This window comes from Taurulus bubalis (assembly GCF_910589615.1).
Source record: "Taurulus bubalis genome assembly, chromosome: 6".
NCBI classification, from domain to species: domain Eukaryota; kingdom Metazoa; phylum Chordata; class Actinopteri; order Perciformes; family Cottidae; genus Taurulus; species Taurulus bubalis.
This window is the reverse complement of record NC_136594.1, coordinates 10,211,880-10,234,052: the sequence shown is the minus strand read 5'-3', so window position 1 is coordinate 10,234,052 and position 22,173 is coordinate 10,211,880. Positions and strand designations below refer to the sequence as shown.

The 22,173-nt window shown below is 39.5% G+C and overlaps 1 protein-coding gene across 1 annotated transcript; it reads left to right on the top strand.

Moving 5' to 3' along the window:
• Positions 1–1,032: 1,032 nt before the first annotated feature.
• herc3 (HECT and RLD domain containing E3 ubiquitin protein ligase 3) lies at positions 1,033–22,075 on the top strand (the record flags this gene model as incomplete). Its single annotated transcript, XM_079219716.1, has 24 exons — positions 1,033–1,255; positions 2,696–2,855; positions 3,162–3,238; positions 3,829–4,050; positions 4,192–4,283; positions 4,659–4,789; positions 5,176–5,327; positions 5,688–5,761; positions 6,586–6,710; positions 6,914–6,973; positions 9,115–9,226; positions 9,865–10,054; positions 10,883–11,046; positions 11,189–11,302; positions 11,596–11,619; positions 11,711–11,809; positions 11,942–12,112; positions 12,223–12,366; positions 13,652–13,818; positions 15,025–15,091; positions 15,518–15,600; positions 17,148–17,331; positions 18,970–19,072; positions 19,395–22,075. 24 exons carry the CDS (start codon positions 1,033–1,035, stop codon positions 19,601–19,603), a joined length of 3,147 nt encoding a protein of 1,048 aa, XP_079075842.1. The 3' UTR covers positions 19,604–22,075.
• Positions 22,076–22,173: the final 98 nt, after the last annotated feature.

The following is a 22,173-nucleotide window of genomic DNA, read 5'->3' as shown; positions in this document are numbered from 1 at the left end:
TGATTGTTTGGTCTGACCAACAGTCTAAAACTTAAAGATATAAGATAAGTATATTAACTTATAAGGACTAAGAAATCCACCAAATATCCATGTTAGAGAAGTTATAACCAGTGAACATTTAGTTATTTTGCTTTTATTCTTTATATTGTTTTATGTTGTATTATTTGAAATTGATTAATCTATTTATTATTACAACTGTGATTCAAACTTTAGTTTTATTATCACTATATTACAGGATTTATTGCAGGGCTTTTGCATTTGACTCCATTAATGTTTGCTAGGTGTAATAAAACAATGACAATCGAATGCAGGTAGTACATACAAGAATGACATTTCCGTTCCTAATCAGTGGAAACAAACCACAAACAACTTTCAAACAGGGACATAAAAGTGATCAAATTCAGGTGAGATGTCTGAAGTGTAGTTATGGTTGTCTTTGCTATAATTGTATTTGGTTATCCTGGTTTTATAGCCTCCAGTACATTTGATCAGGTGACAGATCCTTGAGTTCATTTTCATGCTGTTTTCAAGTGTTATCGTCTTTCTGTCTCATAATTTATGGCATGTTTGTTTCGTCTTATTGTGTTAGTCTCATTCCCATTTGTTTATTTACCATGGCACACTCAGTCAGTAACATGCATGTATTGCATTGCATGTGGACTGACAGTAAGACAAGACTGCATGGAGCTGCATAAGCAGGGATTACACTGAGAGTTTATTTAAACACACTGTCCTGTTCTCCTGTCATGCAGCTTACACCATTCTCACACACACCCACATATCTAAACCCATAGTTTTATTCTTTAAAAAAAACATTGGGGTCTCACACATGGAGCACAGTGATCAGCATGTGCTCCTAATGAAGACAAATGACATAATTGCAATCTTTTTGTTTCTTTCAGGGTTGGACTTTACATGAAGAGGAGAAAGCGGGGATGCTCTAAAGTCTGAACACTTTCTTAACTTCCTCCATCCGGCCGTCACTCTCTCTGCCTCTTCAGATTGGCACTCGTCCCCTCTTCCCTCGCCAACATGCTTTGTTGGGGGAATGCAAAAGACGGACAGCTGGCTATTGGTATTGAGAGGAACCCCATGTTTGAGCCAATGAACTGTCATGTGTTCAGTGGCAGGGGACTGAAAGAAGTAGCCTGTGGAGGGCAGCACTCAATGTTCCTGCTGCATGATGGCAGTGTGTACACATGTGGTTCTAACAGCTGTGGACAGCTGGGCCACAGCAAACCAGGGACTTCCCCAGGTAAACTTCCGCCATGACTGATGATTAATCGTTACACACTTTAGGCTGTTGCACCACCCTGCTGCACTACTTTCAGGAGGTGCCAGTGGAAAGTTACCCAGAATGTGAGTGAGCATGTCACGGTGTGTTTACAAAGGCACTAAATACAAAGCATGTTAATATTAGCATGCTAACACTCCAATCTAAGATAGTGAACATGGTAAACATTGTACCTGCTAAATAATGAGCATGGTTGCATTGTCATGGTGAGCGTTTAGCTAAACGCGACAACACACTGTTACAAGTCAGAAATGACAGATTTGGGCTTCATTTCTGTAAGGTTTTACATAACAGGTGCAACAGGAGTTTCTGTGATAGTTACACCCTTGAGTGAGACGATCTCACGATGTCTTGGTTCCAACATTATGGTTTTTCTAGATAACCCCATCTTTGTGTAAAACTGATGACGGTTTCTGAAAATGCAGGGAAATCTCTTGCAGGTCAGAGCAAGGTTCTCTTGTTTTAAAGTTTCTAGATTTCCCAACAGCCGGATGACTCTTACAAAGCATTCGCAAAAATCTTGCAATATCATAAACTTAATTTCTCAACTAATGGACTTCATGTAGGTTTTAAATGGATCAGTATCAGTTTTTACACATAAGTGCCTCCATTTCTGAGACGGTTCATTACCATTTCTAGGAGACGTGAAACACTCTCCTGGCTTGTGAAGTGATTGCAGACCGTGTTAGTGTCATGTGGGAGGACATTTGTGCTACTTTGTGTCGGCATGTGGGTGAAGCTTTAACAACAATGTATAAATGCTGAAATCATCCGAACTTGAGCAAATGTATCTAAAGGTTATTGCATATGTAAAAAAATAACAACTTTGTGACAAGTGTAGGATGGAAACTGCCTGTATGATATCCCACATATTGACATATTGTATAAGCATTTGTAATACTTGATCGTGTTACGGTTCTTCCTCATGCACCTTTATTTAATTGGAGCCACAGTGCCAGTTATTGGCTATTTGTAATTAGTATAGGCAATTGTAGCTACGAACCCAGTTAACCTTCTATGAACAGTTCTATAGCAGGAAACCACAGAGAAAAGTAGTACACCGATCTGCAGCAAACTATGTCCTGCTCATGTGCTTCCTGCTGCATTTCTCTATTTCTATGGTGTGAAACCAAGTATTTCATGGAGAAAAGTCCAGTGTCCTAAATTCACTTTGAATACCATTTTGAATCTGTAGCTTGCTAAGTGAATGGAAAGGTGATTTAGTTTCGATAAGGAAAAATGTATTTTCTATCAACCGGTTAGTGCATACCTCATGAGTTCGTAGCGTGATAAATGAAAAGTCAGTACATTTACATCTTCTCTCTCTCCATTGGCTTCATACTAAGATCAGTTCCTGTTTTGGTGATAAAGCCGCTGACGTCTTCCTCCTCCTCTCCACAGAGCTTGTAGGAGCTCTGGACACTCAGACGATAACAATGGTGTCGAGTGGCCGGTCCCATTCAATTGCGGTGAATGAGCAGGGTCAAGTGTTTGCGTGGGGAGCTGGTGAAGGGGGCCAGCTCGGCCTGGGGACTGCAGAGGCGGCTGTTCGAATCCCAAGGTGAGTGAGTAGACCATCGGAGAGGAATTCAAGCTTTTAGCCTGACAAGAGAAAAAACACTACAAGAAAATTGGGGTTAGAGGTTTGAACATAAGCATTACCGCTAGTTCAATAAAATAATATCTACCGTATAAATAACTATTCGGATTCAGTGAATTGCCTGCTTTAGTATTCTAGGATAGTGGAATCTTTAGACTGGGAAGCAGTTTCCTGTCAGTTTACTCCTGGACATGGGACTATGGTAGCGTTTCATTACGACTGGTTTTATTGTTTGATTAACAGATGCTTTGTTTTTTTCCACCTTAGGTTGGTCAAAAGGCTGTGTGAGCAGCGGATCTCTCAAGTAATGTGCGGGAATCAGCACTGCATTGCACTTTCTAGAGGTATGCAAGACACAACCTCAGCACACCAGCACTGTTTATGTTCGTAATTTTGAATCCACCTCCTGTTTGTTCTCTATATGTTTGATTTTAGTTTTCTCTGTGGCTGACTTTGACCACTGGTTGGGTTAGGGTTTGTGTGAATGGCTGTCAGTTGAGCAAACATGCCCCCAAAAATACTGTACACGCTGTAATTTGTTCATAATGAAATGAAAATAATACCATACCGTCAGCTGTTGAGAAGCTTTTTTTTTCCTTTAAATATTTTATTTATTTCAGAATACTTACACTGAATTCAAATGGTATAAATCAAATGTAGGGCACTAAATAGTCAATTTAAATTGGGGCACAGCCATTGACTTTTTCCCTCATTTGTCATTTTCTTATGGACATTTTTTGGCATTTCACCTTTATTTGACAGTGACACAGAAGAAATGAGAGGGGTACCTGAGAGATGTTGCAGATTCATGTTGTGCATTTTAGCAACCACATAGTCCCACATTAACAAACAAATGTAGGTTTGCCTGTACTGGGAGTAATTGGTGGCGATGAACAGTAACCTACTTTTGCTTCTCTGTCCTTTTCCCTCTCAGACGGCCAGCTGTTCACGTGGGGCCAGAACACCAGCGGCCAGCTTGGTCTCGGAAAAGGAGAACCCAGCAAGCTGTTCCCTCATCCCCTGAAGTCTCTGTCGGGTATTCCTTTGGCACAGATAACCGCTGGGGGAGACCACAGCTTCGCTCTCTCCTTGTCCGGAGCTGTATTTGGATGGGGCAAGAACAGAGCTGGACAACTTGGTCTTAATGATAAACAAGGTAATGATGAGCTGGATAGAAAGAAGCCACTCGAGCACTAGAGTCAAATGCAGAAGTTGCCATGTTCCTCTAAGTCGTACCAAATACATCAAACAGTGTAGAACAGTGTGACCTTTACTTGTTTATGTTCCCTTTTCTCAGATCGAGCTGTCCCGTGCCACATCAAATTTTTGAGATCTCAAAAAGTTTGTTACATCAGCTGTGGAAATGAACATACAGCAGCCCTCACTAAGGTACGCATACAGTTAAACACCCACCAGCGCTTCTCCGTGAAACAATTCACACGATATGGGAGAATTTATCCACCAAATGTTACGTAGGCCAGTTTTGTTAGGTCCTGTTTGGTCAGCTGTCAATTGGGTTATCAGTTTGAGTATTCTGGCTTTGTAGAAACCCCCTACCTGTTGCATGTGACCTTTATTGAACAGACAAAATCTAAATCGTATTCCAGCCGGACTGCCGAGCTCTAACTAATCTTAATCCAGCATCTCGACACACACTTTCCTGGAGAAAATATATATTTTACTTTGAATAACTGCATTGCTTTGCCAATACTCTCTGTATCCAACAACAACAGCACAATTAATTCTGTATTATGTCTCTGTCAGGATGGCGGCTTGTTTACGTTTGGTGAAGGCTCGTGGGGTCAGCTGGGTCATGGCTCCACCAATAATGAACTTTTACCCAGACGAGTGCTGGAGCTCATGGGCACTGAAGTGTCCCAGATCACCTGTGGCAGGTATTGTCTCTTTTAAAACCTGCTCAGCGGTTTACTCGGTACACCTGTACAATCTGATGCATCTTGATACCATTAGAAATACTTTGGTGAAGCTTAAACCATGTCAAAAAGGTGTTGATTAAGCTCTATGGTCATTTTTTAGGGTGTAGTTAATGGTGGTGTTTTGTTGTTCTGCTTTAATTTGAGTAGAGAACCAGTATTTAAGTATTTCAAAGTTAAACACCTTTGTGAAACAGTATCAACAAAAACTAAAGATCAGAAGACCACAAATGAATTGCAGGACGATTGGATTGTCTCAAATTAAAATGTATGTCATGAACTCTGTGTATTAGAGGTTGGTTCTGTCCCCATGCATCCTAAATCTTTCTTCCCTCCCCTTTTGTCAGGCACCACACGTTGGCGTTTGTGCCTTCCTCTGATGTGGTGTATGCATTTGGGTGCAACAGCCATGGCCAGCTGGGCACAGGACTACTGGGGGACAACAGGAGCCCGCTTCCTGTGAAGGCCAGTTTCCTGACTGGAAATCCACACAGAACAGGTCAGCAGGAGACTCTGTGCTTGCATTACAGGATACACGAGTGTGGCTGAAATAGCTTTTTTTGAATTTTTTTAAATCACTCGGGTGGTAGATTGTCACTTGGGTGTGTGAATAATGAAACAGTATTATGAAATACACATAGTTTGTGGTGTTTGAATTATCAGAGTTCAGCTTGTAGCGTTAATGTGTTTGTTGATAATATAATCTAGTGGACATCTGTCACAGGGGAGTATTTTTCTGGCTGGAAGATGAATATGACTCAGCAGTATACTCATGGTCATGTTTGTAAAGCATCATTTCATACAAATGCAGTTGAAAATGCTCGACTGTATAGTAAAATAACTTTCCTTTCTTTTTAAGGATCAAACCAATATACAGTGACCAAAATCATCTGTGGAGGAGACCATAGCTTCTTATTGTACTCTAATGGCCAGGTATGTGATCTCATTAAGGTTTTAGTACCCTTCTCTCACTCTCAAATGTGTTTCCTGAATAATTATTATTGTTGTATTTTGCATTGACTTCAAATCGGTCAAAGACAAGTTTGACTTTTAGTCCTGTTGATTGCTGTCACATAATTCAAAGTAATTGAATAATTATAATAATAATAATATATTAATAATAATAATAATAATTCATTATTACAATATCATAATTTTTGAAGTATTGCAATTCAACATCTTATTTGACATTTCACTGCACACCTACTGTATTAACTTAAGGTATAAAACATGATGAAATGTGTCATGTAAAATCAAGTGTCTCATGAAGTTAAACTGTAAAAAATATTGAGGTTAAGACACAGCTCCAGTCCACTCAATATATTTCCTCTAACCTCATCATCAGCACTAAAGCCTCAACACAAACCTTAATCTAATCATAATTATAAGACAAACTATTTCAAAATACGCATCTTAATAATAATATTTAAAATTAGGCCCAAAATTCCATGAAATCAGTGTCAGTGTTTCATCACAGGGTGGCATTAATGTGCAATCTTTTACCAGTTCTTTATAAATGGGTTGTACTGTAAATGGAGCAAGTGTTTGCCACGAATATCCAGCAAGTTGTCAAGACCGTGCTCTGATAAAGACACAACCCACATTCAGCCTCTACTGCACAATATTTAGACTGAAGGTGTGGCCTATTTGTTTTATCTTCAAGCTGGAAAGAGACACAACGGACCAAAGCCCAAACGCAAACAATCTGCCAAATGTTTGTGCTGATATCCGGTATCTGATTATCTTCCTCACTGCAGAGTTCTGTCCCCTCAGAAGACTTCAGAGTGATTAATGTCAGTAAATCAATCTCTCCCATCAATTATGAAAGATTAAATTCATGGAGGTTAAAGCTGATGTACAGCACAGATTCCAGTGTCACAAAGTAAGTAAAATATATTATTATATATTTTATATATAATGTGTTAGAATTAACTGTATATAATACATATACAAAGTGTATATTCTCTTGGCGATGTTTAGTATTAGAAGTAGTTTTAGGATTTTGGATGTGTTTTCACATGTGAGACTTGATTATGTTTAATCATTTATATTTGACTGGTCTCTGCTTTATGTTTTTGTGCTCAGTGACATTATAATCCAACTCTCCTCTACGGCTTGTTGGAACGCCAGCTTTTTGGACCAAAGGTATGTAAACACCATGTTTACAAAAGTAATTAAGTACTCAACTCAAGTGCTGTATTGAATCAAATTTAGAGGTACTTGTATTTAACTTTTCAGATTTAAGATGTTCCCTTTTCTGCTACTTTAATCCTCTACTCCTCGACATTTCAGTGGGAAATATTGCACTTTTTCCCCACTTCACGTTGACACCTACAGTTGCTAATTACTTTTCAGGTTTAGATTTGACAATAAACACATGATAATCTTATAAAATACAATACAAATCTTTCCCATTTTTATTTTACTACCCCTACGATTTATCTGGTGACCCTTTGGAGGAAACCCACTTCTCAGTTGGAAACCACTTGACTGAACTACCTCACTATGTGTAACATTGTAGCTCTACCGCAACTAGCTATACAACTAAAATGCTGCTTATACATCAATCAAGCCATGTTAATATATTATTTATTATATTAATATATTATTTAAAAAATTCTGCATAATGATTACTTTTTACTTTTGATACTTTCGGTACATTTTGTATCTGAATACTACTTCTTTCACCACTGGAAGGTTTAATATGACAAAAAGAAAAGTAGATGAAACGCACCTTTTTAAAAACATCAATGGGTAAAAGTATAAAGCACAAAACATAGACCGTGAGGACAAAGAGAACCACTAAATGGGTGACATCATGTTGAACACAGTTCAGGAGTGTAGATGAAACAAATATCTGTTGTTGTGAAGGGAAAGCCTTCCTACAGTCTACAGACATATTTCCTCAGAATATCTGTTTTGTGTTTACTGGTTGAAGAATGTATTATCAAACTGAAATATAACAAGAATAGCAGACACAAAAAGGTTTTCTGAGGGGTCTACCTTTAACTGGTCTACATCCATTGTGTGTTTTTCCAAAAATCACTTGAAAAGCTAGACTCCTGGGAACTGAATCAGCAGGGACCTACAGGGTCCACTTAATGACATGTCCACTTATCCACCAACACATGCTGAGTTGAGAAAGATGCTATCTGTTTGCTCGCTGACGGATTTCTCTGACCATCCCTGTGTGTGAAGGTATGTTGACTCATCAGCAGATATTTATCGTGTCCAGGGAATGAACCGTGGAGGCTGTCAGCGTGGAAAACAGTCGCCTGGAGACAAACTAAAGTACATCCGACTGCACTGTCTGCTGAAATTCATCAGTGATAGTAGCCACTGAAACTAGTTTTTACAATAAACCAGTGAGACATGTAGTGGTCGAATGTAACTAGGTACCTTTACTCAGGTGTTGCAATTAAGTACAATTTGGAGGTACTTACATTGGAGTTTCTACACTTCAGAGGCACAACATAATTTTTTACTCTACATTTTAATACAAAGCGGCTAACTTTACACTACAGCTAACCCGTAAACTTGTTTATGTTCATCCTAGAGAATATCTACCCTGCAATAATTATAGCTTAATAAAATTGATTTGTATGCATCGTAGAAATTAATGGAAACAATGGTTGGCTGGATCTGGAGGAATAAAAATGCATCATTAATGCAGAAATAAAACGGTACGACAAGCCTTCAAACATGGTCAGCAAAAAATATGTGCTTAAACTGTAGTTCGGGACCTACAACTTGTTTCTTGTTTGAAGTGTCATCATTTTCATTGCATTTGTGTTACGTTTTGGCCCCATAATTGCTCTGGTTCTATAAGCTCACAGAGTTCTCAAAATAAAGTGGGTCAGTGCTCATACTCGTGTTCTATCTGCATCAGTGTTTTTTGTTTGGCAAACAGTCTCCACAAGATCAGATCTGATGTATTTGTGTTATGACTAAATAAATCCTGTGCTATAAGAATACGAAGGCTTGCACTGTAAATAGTCGCTGTTGTTCCTGCAGAGGGGTTTTGTTGGCTTTTTGCGTCGGTCTGCACTCTATCCTTGGGCTCCATCAGGCTGAAGAGGAGATCTGCTTAGGGATTGACTTAAATACCTCGAGGCTGTGTGTTCACCTCGCCGTCAGCGTTTAATCCAAAATAACGTGAGCCTTTAACATCGAGGCTTCGCCTCAAAGTCCCTGAATCAGAGCTCTGACCTATTTTTGTCCTGTTAGTAATCACTGAGACATCATAGATACTTAACACATAATCATATATTTGTTTGCTCTCTTAGTGATGATACCCACTTCAAAACCAACCCAAAGATCCCAGGTATCGATCTCAACTCTGTCAGGAAGCTATTTGAGACGCTCAGCAAACCGGCTTTCTCTGGACTTCTGGAACAGGTATTGACTACATGTGTATTTAAGCGTTGCATGTGTACAAAAGGTATGACATGTTTACTTTTGTCTGCTCTTCTGAGCAAAAACTTGACATGCCTCAAGTTAGTTATTGCGCAAATACTCAAACTAGCTTCCTGTTTGGGGCTTTGTCACCATAATGCAGCAGTTAAAAGAGGAAATATGGGATTGTCTCAGTACTGAATTACTAGCGGGTGGTAACAAGAACATATTCATAAGTGAATATTGGGTTTGTTTTGAAAGGACATCAAGTTCTGCTGCCATCTTATGGAGCCAAAACGTCTAACATCAGCTCAGTAATGATAGGTTTAGGGTTCATGATGCTCGTCAACCCAACATGAGACCGAGGCCACATTTCAAACCACTCAAAGCCTCTCCCAAACTTTAATGAGGGATATTTTTGATTCAAGCTGTTTTGGAATTCAAAAACCGCATATATGGCTCTGGTTTATTTATTGATACGTGTAGCTTTCAAACACATCATAGTATAGTACATTTGAACACATTTCCCTCTATAACAGTAAATATTGTTCCTTGTATCTGTGTAATTAAAAGTAAATATATACACAACCTGTTAAACATGTCCCCCCACCCCGACTTGTTCTGTGTCTGACTCTGTTTAGGCCTCCAAGAGTTTTGAGAGTCTGGTGATCCCTCAGCTGCAGCGCTCCCCTCCTGACGTCGAGGCCATGAGGATCTACCTCATCTTGTCTGAGTACCCGGCACTGTTTGACTCCAAGAACTACATCCGCCTCACTATCCCCCTGGCAATGGCCATCCTCCGGCTTGACGCTAACCCCAGCAAAGTTTTGGGTATCATACTTGCAAGTTTCTTTTGTTTTTTTTAATACCGACCGGTCTTTGCTAGCTGATAACACGGAACATCACGTCATGTCAACAACCTGCGGCACCATCGCACCACATGACTCCTCATCTGCAGCACGTCTGCGTCCTGATCCACATCCAGGTCACCTCCGCTGAGCCTGTTATCACGACATTTAAGACGCACCACCAAACGAGAAAATGCTTCCAGAAATACATGAAACTGACGTGATTATGGCAATATGGCTGTTATTGGTATTTGGGAAGATCAGAAGTCCTCAAAAGCAGATGATGTAAAGTTTAGTTGGTAGCCGGGTGAAGAGCCTTCCGTATGAGAGGAATCAAAAACAAAGAAACTGTTTGCCACACAGTAAAACTACTCAGCTTTTGTCCAACTTGAAACATCTAATCATTCATTTTTGGTGTCTGGCATTTCATTGCTGAGATCTTTGGGAGTTCAAATAGCGTCGCACTCGATACAGTTTACTCTCACACCTCAAACACTGCGAGAAGTGGCCGTGACTGTTGTATTCATCTAAATGCTGTGCCGGAAAGTGTGGCGGTCAGGTCGCTTCAGATGCTGTTCGAAACAACCCACGAGAACTTTGTTCCTTCAGCATTTCGATACCTGTAAATACAGATTACATTATAAACAAACAGACCCCACTTGTGCTCCAACACGAACATATTTACATTAAGAAACGCTCAAAAGTACTGCCGGATCGACGGAGAAACTCTTATAACTTGTGGTTGAAGTAAAATTTAGTTTGAGGTACTTGCTCTGTAGTTTAATTCAAGCTTTTCTCTCCGTCCCTGCAGACAACTGGTGGTGTTTTGTGGACGGCGGCGTGTTCACCAGAATGGTCGACATGTACAAAAGCATCGTTGTGTTCATGCTAACGGGAGGCAAGGCGCTGCTCGTACCGGTTTTCTACGAGAACTATTTTGTCGCCGCTCTGAGACTGCTGGAGAAACTCCACAAGGTATCCACACAGCTCCCCTGCTGCTTCTGTAAACAAGCCACCAACTCTCCCTCAACACAGTCTGAGGAGGAAACTGTTTGGTCGCTGTTGAGATAATCCGTTGACTGCCGTGTTGAAGCAGGTGTTTGTTCCATGTCACCAGGTAAACTTAAAGGCCTGCCATGTGGAGTACAACCGCTTTTATATCCCTGACATCACCAGCCTGGTGGACATCCAGGAAGACTACCTCAAATGGTTTCTGAGTAAAGCTGACATTGTGAGTACTGACATTCCCTGACAATGTTTCACTTCCTCGTTACTTGACACCCGCTGAAGCTACACAAACACACCAACATGTACGGACTCTTAAATCATGTCATTCCTGGTGTTTGCACAGGAATGAGTAATTTAATCCTATCGCTGTTTGTCAGTTTGTGCCGTCCAATACGTGTCTTAGTTCACAGACAAGCCCCTTTAACTACTTTGACAATGAATGAAAGTTGCTGCTCTTGATCTTTTTCACCTCAAGGCATATCAAATGACTTTGCTTTCTCTCATTTTGTGTTCCAGAAACAATCATCCTCCCCTTCACAGGTATCTGATTTAAAGATTTGACTTATGATATATGACATATTCTATACATTTAGTATAGAGTATAAAGTATATTTTGTAATTTTCCTTGTAGGGTGACTTTCCCTCAGTGAACCTATGTGCCTACCCGTTCATACTGAACGCTCAAGCCAAGACAACCATGTTGCAAACAGACGCCGAACTGCAAATGCAGGTACGTGCTGCTTGTGGTTTCACACAGTTGATCACTGAGGTTTCACTTGATTGTTCTCAGTAAATGTCTCTTTATTATCTATTTGAAGTTGACTCTTTTTTTTTCTTCTTGCCTTTTCAACCTGTGCCCCAGATGGCAGTAAGCGGTGCAAACCTCCACAACGTCTTCATGCTGCTCACGCTGGAGCCCCATCTTGCGAGGAACCCTTACTTGGTGCTGCATGTGCGCAGGGACCATTTAGTAAGCGACGCATTACGAGAGCTCACCATGTACTCTGATGTGGACCTCAAGAAACCGCTCAAGGTGAGAGCTGCGTCCAAGCTTTTGAAGGTCATTTGTAGTTCTGGGATTTTGAAGAAAACAAACCGCTGTATTTTTTTATGATCTCCTCATCCCCTCTTCCCGCCATCCAGGTGATTTTTGACGGAGAGGAGGCTGTGGATGCCGGTGGAGTAACTAAAGAGTTCTTCCTGCTGCTGCTGAAGGAGCTGCTGGATCCTGTGTATGGGATGTTTACTCAATACAAAGAGTCCAACCTTCTGTGGTTCTCAGACAAAGTAAGTTTACACAAATCCATAACTGCAAACATTTGAAACATAAAAAGTAGTGCAGTCAAAAACAACCTAGTGAAGCAGATGAGATGATCAGGCATCTTTTATCATCAAGCAGAAGTTGTTGTATTTTTCTGGAGCTTTGAATCAATCTTCTCACAGTCTGTTTTTAAAGTTATGTTATGTTAAGTCCAAAGCTATTTGTAAAGCTTACTTTTCAGGAAGTATGGTTTTGTTATGATTAGATACACTTTTAGCATATTAACTTCAATTTGAAACATAATGTAGAGCCAAACAGACATTTCCCTGCTGGTAAATGAGATTTTGTCACACTGTCTTTTGAACACTCCTAGAAATACAGAGTTAGGTTTGTTCAATTCTTCCTTCACTCTGTAAATGAGAGGCGGTGGCAGTTCATTAGAGTTTATCAGAGCAGAGTTGGAGATGATGCGCTTGGAAGATTGATCAAAAGCTTAAAATGCAGTTTTGAGACAATGTTTTCCTTTTGTTTTTGTTTGGTTGAGAGCTTTTTCATCATGCTTTTTAACTTGTTTTACTTTGTACTTTCCAGGAAGAGCTTCTGCTCCTGTCATTAGTGGTGATATTACGTCAGTGGGAACATTCAGGTTGACAAAACACTCACCTCGATAAGGCAACGTGTCTCTGAACTTTAAGAACTACCGTACTGGTTACTTCAGTCAAATGAAAGTGAACCATGAATAAACCAGAATCATCACTGCCACTTTTCCATTTCTTTTTTTCTGTCTGGGCCACTTCAAACTGCTTTTTTATAACCTCACATGCATTACCTCAATACATACATTGTTTTTACTTAGACTTTATGGAACATAGTTTATGGAGGAGAGTTTGAGGAAACACACACACAGACATACACGTTTAAAAAGTGTATGTATGCATACTTAACCCTGGAGCTCAAAGGAATCAAACATGAGCATGTTAAATGGAAATAATTATCATCAATTATCATCAAGCTCTGATAATCAAACTCATGGTGATTATCAGAGCTTGATATTAATTATGATACTATTTTTTAAAGGTCTGTTCTTCAACAAAAACATTTTAGTAAAATATTCCCAGTAATCCAAGTTTATTTTGGGACAATAATAATTGTGAATTTATCTTGCTGGTATATCTTCATCTCTTAAGTTTGAAAGATTGTGGGATGTGAGAAGTCTGTACACTCTGATGTACACTCTGACTTTTCTTTTGTTAGATCTTAGGCCGGTACAGAAAGGCAATCCTAAAATGATTTCCTTTGGTGTCTCTCCAGTGTTTTGTCGAGCAGAACTGGTTTCACCTGATCGGGATCATCTGCGGTCTGGCCATCTACAACTCCACAGTGGTGGACCTCCACTTCCCCCTGGTTCTCTACAAGAAGCTGCTCAATGTGTCGCCAACGCTGGAGGACTTCAAGGAGCTGTCTCCCACCGAGGCCCGGTAAGTCCTCTGAGCTTTAAACATGAGGCGATGCGCTGCAGGACATTTTGACATTGTGTTTTCTTTGATATCGCACTCCATTTATCTGGCCTGTGTCCACATATTGAGGCAGGCCAAATGGTTTACAACTGGGAGGTTGTTGAGGCATTAGGGTTGTTCATTTTTAATCGGAATCAAAACGTGTGTCACTCACGTCCATTACCTGAGTATTATTTCAAGGAGCAGTAACATTGATTGCTACTGGGATCTGCTTCTTTGAACTCAGCAGGAAGGGTCAGCATTTTCTTTGTGCCTGGTTGTGTCCAGTTGACTATTGATTTTAAAATAAGACCTCTGAAAGCTACAAGACTGTAGTGTTGCTTTTAGAGACAACTTCCCCTTTAGGACATGAGCGCTATTTTTTTTTTTTAATATGCTACTCTCTAGTTTTTACTGTCTTAAAAGTGCGAGCAGTTCAGATTCAACAGACTAAAGCCACCTCAAACTGAGGAAATGGATAATACATAGTCTGAATAACTGTGTCATTGAGATTCAATTAATTTGTCTTTTCAGTCAAATATAATACTGTAAAATGACCTCCAGTTGGGATCAAATTGTAAAGCAATGATATTTGATCCTCTTTCAATGATTATCATTTCTTTTGCCAGCTACACTTCCTCTTTCCATGTTTCCTGTGTTTTGGTGGTAAATATCCAGCATGTTGTTTGCAGGAGAACTAACACAACACTCTCTCCCAGTCTTTACTTGTGGCGTTATTAGCTAATATGTTGCCAATTTACTTTTAATCCAACAAACACTTTCTTTTGATCCATGTAGCCGCAGGACAGGAACAGCTCATCCCCGGTTTTCATTTTAAAAGTCAAACGGGGACATATTTAGACGTCAAGGCAAAAGTAATAAACTGATAAGGTAGAAAAAACAGATTTATTAAAAGAAGATTACTGCTATCAACACAGTCCTCAGCTAAGCATGATGGTGATATGCATGAAGGAGACATTTTTCATAGGAAATGTACTAATGAGTTTCTTCATGGCGTGGTGAATGTTTTTAATGATTGTGATTCTGGCCTTCAACTTTTCATTTGTTTATTTTCTTTTAATCACACTAATAAGATTATTAGCATGTGTTTGTCCTCCACTGACAGCGGTGTGTTATAATGGTGTTCTTCCTTCCAGACATTAACTTCTACTGTTTATTCTTCTGCAGGAGTCTCCAACAGCTTCTAGACTATGATGGAGGTGATGTGGAGGAGACGTTTCTTCTCAACTTTGCTGTAAGCGGAACTTTTCACCTGTTTCACCTTCATGATTCTCAGGATAAGGCTTTTCTAATTCTCAACAGATCAAGTGATTCAATGTTATGTTGCTATTGATTCTATTGATAGCAATACAAGACTTAGTATTGGTTGTATCCATGCTTTAGGTATTGATCTTTCCACTTGTTGTATGTGGATATACGTTGTCTTTGTTCACCGTAATGAAGGAACATGTCACAGTTTGGCTCACTAATAGGGTTTTAATTATGTTGTGAGAACATTGCAGGTCTATGGTGCAGAGAAACAGGATATATCAGACAATACTTGTTGCTAGTAAACAATGAATCGTTGGTTTTGGTCTTTTTATGGGATTTTTTGAGAATATGGGAAAATAATTATTTTCTACACTCCAATCTCAGACTATTTGTTGTGTCCACACCTCAGATCACCAGGGAGAACTACGGGATGACAGAAGTCAAGGAGCTCATACCTGGAGGAGAAAGCATCAGTGTGGATAAAAATAATAGGTGAGGCAGCTTTATGTCATCAGAATCAGAACCATTTATTGCCATGTATGTTTTCACATACAGGGAATTTGTCCTGGCGGGAGGTGCATAACATTAAGGCCACAATGTCATCAGCTCTTCTTCACTTGATTTTAAATGACCTTGTTTCATGAATATTGTTAATACTCTGCGCTGTTCTTTCGCAAAGACAAACAGATGACACCGAGATTTTTTAAATATATTGTTTTTCCAGCACTGAGATTATCATGTCGCTCACACAGCCGGCAGCTCATGTCCTATTGTTCCAACTGAAGGTCATGTTCTGTGTTGAAAACATATAAAACAAAGAATTCTGTATTTTAATCGTCAGTCAGTGTGTTTTTCCACATCATCCCCGCCCCGTTTCTGCAGCTCGTCCTTGTGCCAGTGGCATTGATTACAGTGTTATGTGGAGGAGTCTGCATAGAGTTGTGGGGTTGGCGGTGTCAACATGTCTGGCTGCTGGCGCTAAACAGATGGCGATAGCGGCAGTGACCCAAGTCATTCCTGCAAAATCCCCTCAACACTCAGACGTGGAACTGTAATAATAGAATTAATAGAAAAAACTGTTGTCGCTGTGGTGTAAAACATCTGAATCATAGACACGGAAGGAGACATGCAGCCCCAAAACAAAGCCATCTTTTCCTCCAGTAAGAAATGAACCCCAGTACTCCAGAGGAACGCCTGGAATAGTGACAGCTACCCCATAAAGGACTCTTTAAACTCAGCAAAACACTGTTTTTGAAACATCTTGCTGACTTATTTTTATGCTTTTCCTGCTTTAATGGGATGCTGCGGTGGCATGTCAAAACAGCAAGTCATCATTTTGTTAGGGAGAGCTATATTTTGTGAGGTTCGTGTAAGTGTTCAAAAACCTGTGATGGATTTGTTTTATTGGAATTTTACAGTAAACAGAAGTTAACACGGATCCCCCGTGAGTAAAAACTGAATTAGGAAGATGGCCCTTCAATACTTTGCATCATAGAGAGTGAATTCAAAAAGGTTTATTACGGAACATCTCATTCTATTAGATTTTTAATAAAAAAGAAAATTCTGTTTATTTGTATTCAATAAAATTCATTCAAGTAAATTCATTGCATTTCTTATGTTGGTGAAATTGCATTATGTCTTTGAAGCAACACATTTTTACCACACAGTATTTTACATATACGCACGCATTATATCTTAAATAATGTTTAGCTGCACCATGTGTATTTTTCATGCTGGAAGAGATGATTCATTTTACCAATCTGAGCAACCGCTGTAATAAGACCTCCCTGAGATGTGAACAGACTCAGGCTGAATGATGAGTTTGTTGTTGAACTCCAGTGAGCCCGAAAAAAAGTTATGAAAACGTATGAAATTATAATCAAGTTAATCGTAACACATGCGCTGGTCCAGACACAATGGAGGAGGAAGCGAGTGTTTACAGCCACACCTTGAAGTCTGGATATATTGCAGCTGCAGTGTAGACCAAATTAATGAATTTAAATGTTTATTTAACGTGTGTGTGTGTGTGTGTGTTTCAGGAAGGAGTTTGTGGAGGCCTACCTGCGCTACGTGTTCTCAGATTCTGTGAGCGAGCAGTACTCTGCCTTCTCCTCTGGCTTCCTGAAAGTGTGCGGTGGGGAGATCCTGCCGCTGTTCCAGCCGTCTGAGCTGATGGCCATGGTGGTTGGCAACAACAACTACGACTGGGAGGAGATGGAGAAGGTCAGTGAGTGGTTTTAACATCTGGATGTGCAATGCTTGTAGTAACAAGTCCAACAATTCTGAGTTTCTGTCCCATCAGCAGAAATGTAAAACCATTTCCTGTTCCTGTTCAGTGAGCACATGTAAAAACTTGGGATTGGAATGACTGTAAGAAGAAAATCTCAGTGCCCAGTTATGAAAGTGTTTCCAAACTGACAGTTGTGAATGTGATGATTATCATGTTGGACAGAGCTGGAAATTTGACTTTTGCATCCTCAACATCTGGCAAGTGAGTCACAATGCTCACAGTGTAACTGAGGAAGTAGGAAGTATTTTCCACGAACACAGTCAGTGCTGAGCAGTGACACATGAGGAAGATTTGCTCAGCAGCTGCAGGCTCCGAGCCAGCGACAGCCATGGCCGGGTTGTCGGTCAGTGATACGAAAGTAATTGGACTGAACCCAAATGTAGAAACACAGAACACTGAAACAGAGAGCTGGTGCAAATAAATAATTTCTTAACAATGCTCAAATGTGAAAGGAGGGCAGAGAGTCTCTTGGTCAGGGACAAAGCCGTGATCCGGAGGATTGAGCGTATCTAGACAGGGAAGCCGGACAGAGTGGGGAGAGTCTTTGGTCCAGAGTGTGATCCGGTAGAAAAACAGTGGGAGTGTGATGGAGGCAAGAGTCGAGTCAAGACAGCTGCAGGCACAAGAGAAAAAAAAGGATGTGCTTTAATAAACAAGAGAATCTACAGGCTGGAAGGAGACTAACTCAGTCGCTGAGCCTGGTGGAGTTAAAGTCTTTAAAGCAGAGTTGATTGAAGATGATTAGCAGATTGCCACGTTACTCACACACCTGATCCCACTGCTGTAATCACACACACACACACACACACACACACACACACTCATGAACGCAACATTTCCAGAATGCCTCGAAGGGAATTTCTTCAAATTTTACACAAATGTCCACTTAAATTTAAAGATGAACTGATTGGATTTTGGTGGTTAAAGTTAAAGGTCACTTTGAGAATTTATCTGCAAATTATGTCAATCTCCGACAAATGTCTAATCGGGAAAAAATTATGAAGTGATGACGTTTTGGACAGGCATAGATGTAAACTGCAACTTGACTGGTCGGCGGAGGCGTACAATCGTTAGCATACGAACAAAATTAGCACTGAACACAATACAACAGCTGAGGCTGATGGGACTGTCATTATATTTGGAGGTATTCTGTCATCAAACAAAGTCTTGGATGAATAAAAAGTTGGACCTGATGATGACGCTAAAGGAGATAACAAATTTGCATTTTCTGTTCTGCTCGTCTAGATGTTGAAAAGGCAATGTGAGACAATATATTCAACCAAATGCCATTTCGTTTCACATGCGTTTTACTTGTGATAACTCGTCCAGATTACAACATAACATCAGTGTGAAAACCTAAGAAGTATTGTTATGTAGGATAAATCAAGGCAAAAATTATTGAATTTGCTTGACATTTTTATAAATGTTTATGCAGTAGGTGGAGATACATGCATGTCGATGTGGAATTAATATAACTGGTTGATGTTGTGTCAGTTAATGCAGGAGAGGAAATGTGTAAGTGATGCTAAAACAGGGAAAGCTTTTCATCACCACATCTTTCCTCTTTGCAGAATGCTGTGTACAAAGGGGAATATACAGCCACTCATCCAACAGTCCGATTGTTCTGGGAGGTTTTCCACGAGTTCCCTCTGGAAACGAAGAAGCAGTTCTTATGTAAGCATTTAATTGCCCCAGTGCTCAATGTGCTTGGCAGTTTTAATTCTCACACTCAATCTCATACATACTTTAATGATGTGCAGTTTGTTCATGCATGACAATGTACTGTCTGCACACACTCGGCTTTAACTAAACCTGAACATGTAGATCATTTCAAGAGCTTTGTAGTAAATCATTTCAGTCTGTTGCATGCATGTATTTTTTTTTATAACAACGCTAAATACATGCAGCCGTGTCTCATTCATGCAGCCACATGTGGCGAGTAGAACCGTTTTCTATAGTTGATTCTAACTCGTTCCTCTGTGTCTCCTGCCCACAGTGTTCCTGACCGGCAGTGACCGGATCCCCATCCACGGCATGGAGAGCATGCGTATCGCCATCCAGTCCACTACGGCGGAGGAGCACTACCTACCGGTTGCCCACACCTGCTACAACCTGCTGGACATGCCCCGCTACCAGACCAAAGAGATCCTGCGCCGCCGTCTCACTCGGGCTGTGGAGCAGTACGAGGGCTTCAGCCTGGTCTGAGCAGGAGGAGACATGCAACCGTTTTAATGCACTTTAACAGCAATACAACCCCATGTCAGTGTCGAAGGAGTGCAATGGGGGACTTCAGGACAGGAAGGTTACTCTCTTTATATGCTCTCACAAGATTGTTAAACATCTTAAATCTGAAAGGTCTATCTATGTACACGCAAAGTATTGTTGTTTTTATGGCAAAGGGCAAAGTTTCTTAACCTTTTAGGATCATTTGGAATATATTTTTTATGTATTGATATTTATTTGAAATATATCACAGCCCTGAAATACAAGTCTAAATATTGAATTCCCACACAAGGATTCACAAATGTATGTTGTGTTTTATATGCAAATATTGCAATGCACACAAAAATAGTTATCATTATATATAAGTGTATCAATGCCTTGGCTAGCAAAGTTGATATTACAATTCTCTATCTAAGCAGAGAAACCCCGATCATTCTGTAATAGTTGATATATTAGTAATATGACAGCTAAGTAATGCTCTCTAGCCATAAATTATTAAAGCATTCATTATTATTTAGTCTGATCTAACTCCATATGAAAATTGCATACTTAAATTAATTTGACCACCGAATCATACATGTCATTTGTGACCAAACATCAAAGGCCAGAGAAGGTTGAGAAACTCTGTCTTTGGGTGTTTTGTGTAGTTTAATTTTTGTCTTTTTTTTTCACAGCTGTGTATTTTCTATTCAACTCCTTTAAATTCTATTTTTTACCTTTTAAAGAATTATGTTACTACCTTGAGACAATATATATGCTTTTTGTTACTTTTAATTTAATAAATAGAGTGGCTATTTTTCAAAAATTTAAAATGTGTATATATGTATGTAAATAGTACTTTGAATATAATCTTTACCTTTGAAATTGGGAGGAGTGTTTGTCCCACTGATCTTGTTTATGGGAGAGTATTCAGCAAGCAGCAGGGTGCCGGATGTAACACGGTCAATATTATTTGCAATCCCTCGTTTCTTTTGAGCTGTGGATCACAGAGCAGCTGACTTGGTCTTTAACCTGCATTCAACAGTGTGGCCTTCTACAGCAAAACCTACATGACAAGATGACTTTTAAAGTTATTTTTGTAGTGGTTGTGCATGTTCTTGAGTGAAAGCAAAAACATGGTTGTCATTTAAAAAATGTGACACTTTGCGAAATACGCTTAATAACTTCCTGGCAGAGAGTTCAATAAGAAGATTGATAACTTAGCACAAAGACTGGAGATGCGGTAGTCTGTCCAACAAAAAAAAAAAAAACACCACTAAAGTGCACTAACTAACGGATTATGTATTAAAAAAAACATGCGCTTCTGTGATCTTGTTAGAAAAGAAATGTTAGGCCTGTGTTGGCACTGGAAACCTTTATTATTAATTAATTAGAATGCATTGCATGCCTCCTCATATTTCATGTTCAGGCCACTAATAACAGTGTTATGCTGTACGCGTTTCTGAAGTCCCCACTGGCAACCGATCAGAGCCAGGAAATATTCAGGCACATAACAAATTGTTGTTTTTACACTTTGCGTTGAACAAATTAGATACAACATGTTCATTGTTGAGCTTTAGATGTGCTAGTTGGCACGTTGAACAAAGCCAGACTAGCTGTTGCCCCAATGTCTGGTCTTTTTGCAAGAGTAAGCTAACTGACTGCTAGCTGAAGCTTCATTTTTAGCTAGCAGAGCTAAGCTAACGTTAACTCTCAATCAGAAAACGTATAAACGTATGTCCGAAAAGGTCCCTTAATACTACATATATAAACATTAAAATACAGTATATAAATTGTGATTAGTTTGTTGCAAATAATTAAATTGTGATATTTGTGCAGGATGACACAATATTTAAAAAGTGTGGGCAGATAACTTATTAAAGACTTTAGATATTGTCAGTTCATAAACTGTATCTATCACATCACTTGTTCCAAAACTTGCCCTGATGCTGTATTCATTCCTACAGTCAAACCTCATATTCCAAACGGATGTTTAATTAGGTTGCATTGGTGTGAAGTTTGTGAAATGGTCTTGCATATACATATATTTTTTATATATTTCATATAATGGTGTCAACGTGACTTCAGACAAATTACTTTTTGTGTCCTGACTATCAGGTCACACTGACATCTGTTTAGCAATAACGAGAAACTGCCCAGTAATGCTGTGAAAGCTCTCTGGGGGATCCTCCTAAAGGTCTAAACACTGGACTCTTCTGAGATGTTTTCTCCGGACACTTCTTGCTTTGCTCTATACTGCATGTACACACATGTTAACTCAGTATTTGTCTAATTAAAGCTGCAGAGTTTAGTCCTATGCAAAGGTTTATGCGGCCCTTTACTTTTTTGCACCTTTTAATGTGCTACAGAAAATGTGATTTTTATTTTATGTTTTAAATATTTGTCTGAAATCTACACAAAGCTCTTTGTTCCAGCTAACTTTTTCTTTTACATTAAAACAATACAGTGCTCGTTCTTGATTGCATTATTGGACAGAAATATGTTCACCATTCGCTTAGTAGCTCAATGTGTTTACTTACTTTATGTTTTGTGCTATCTTTTAAATCAGCTTC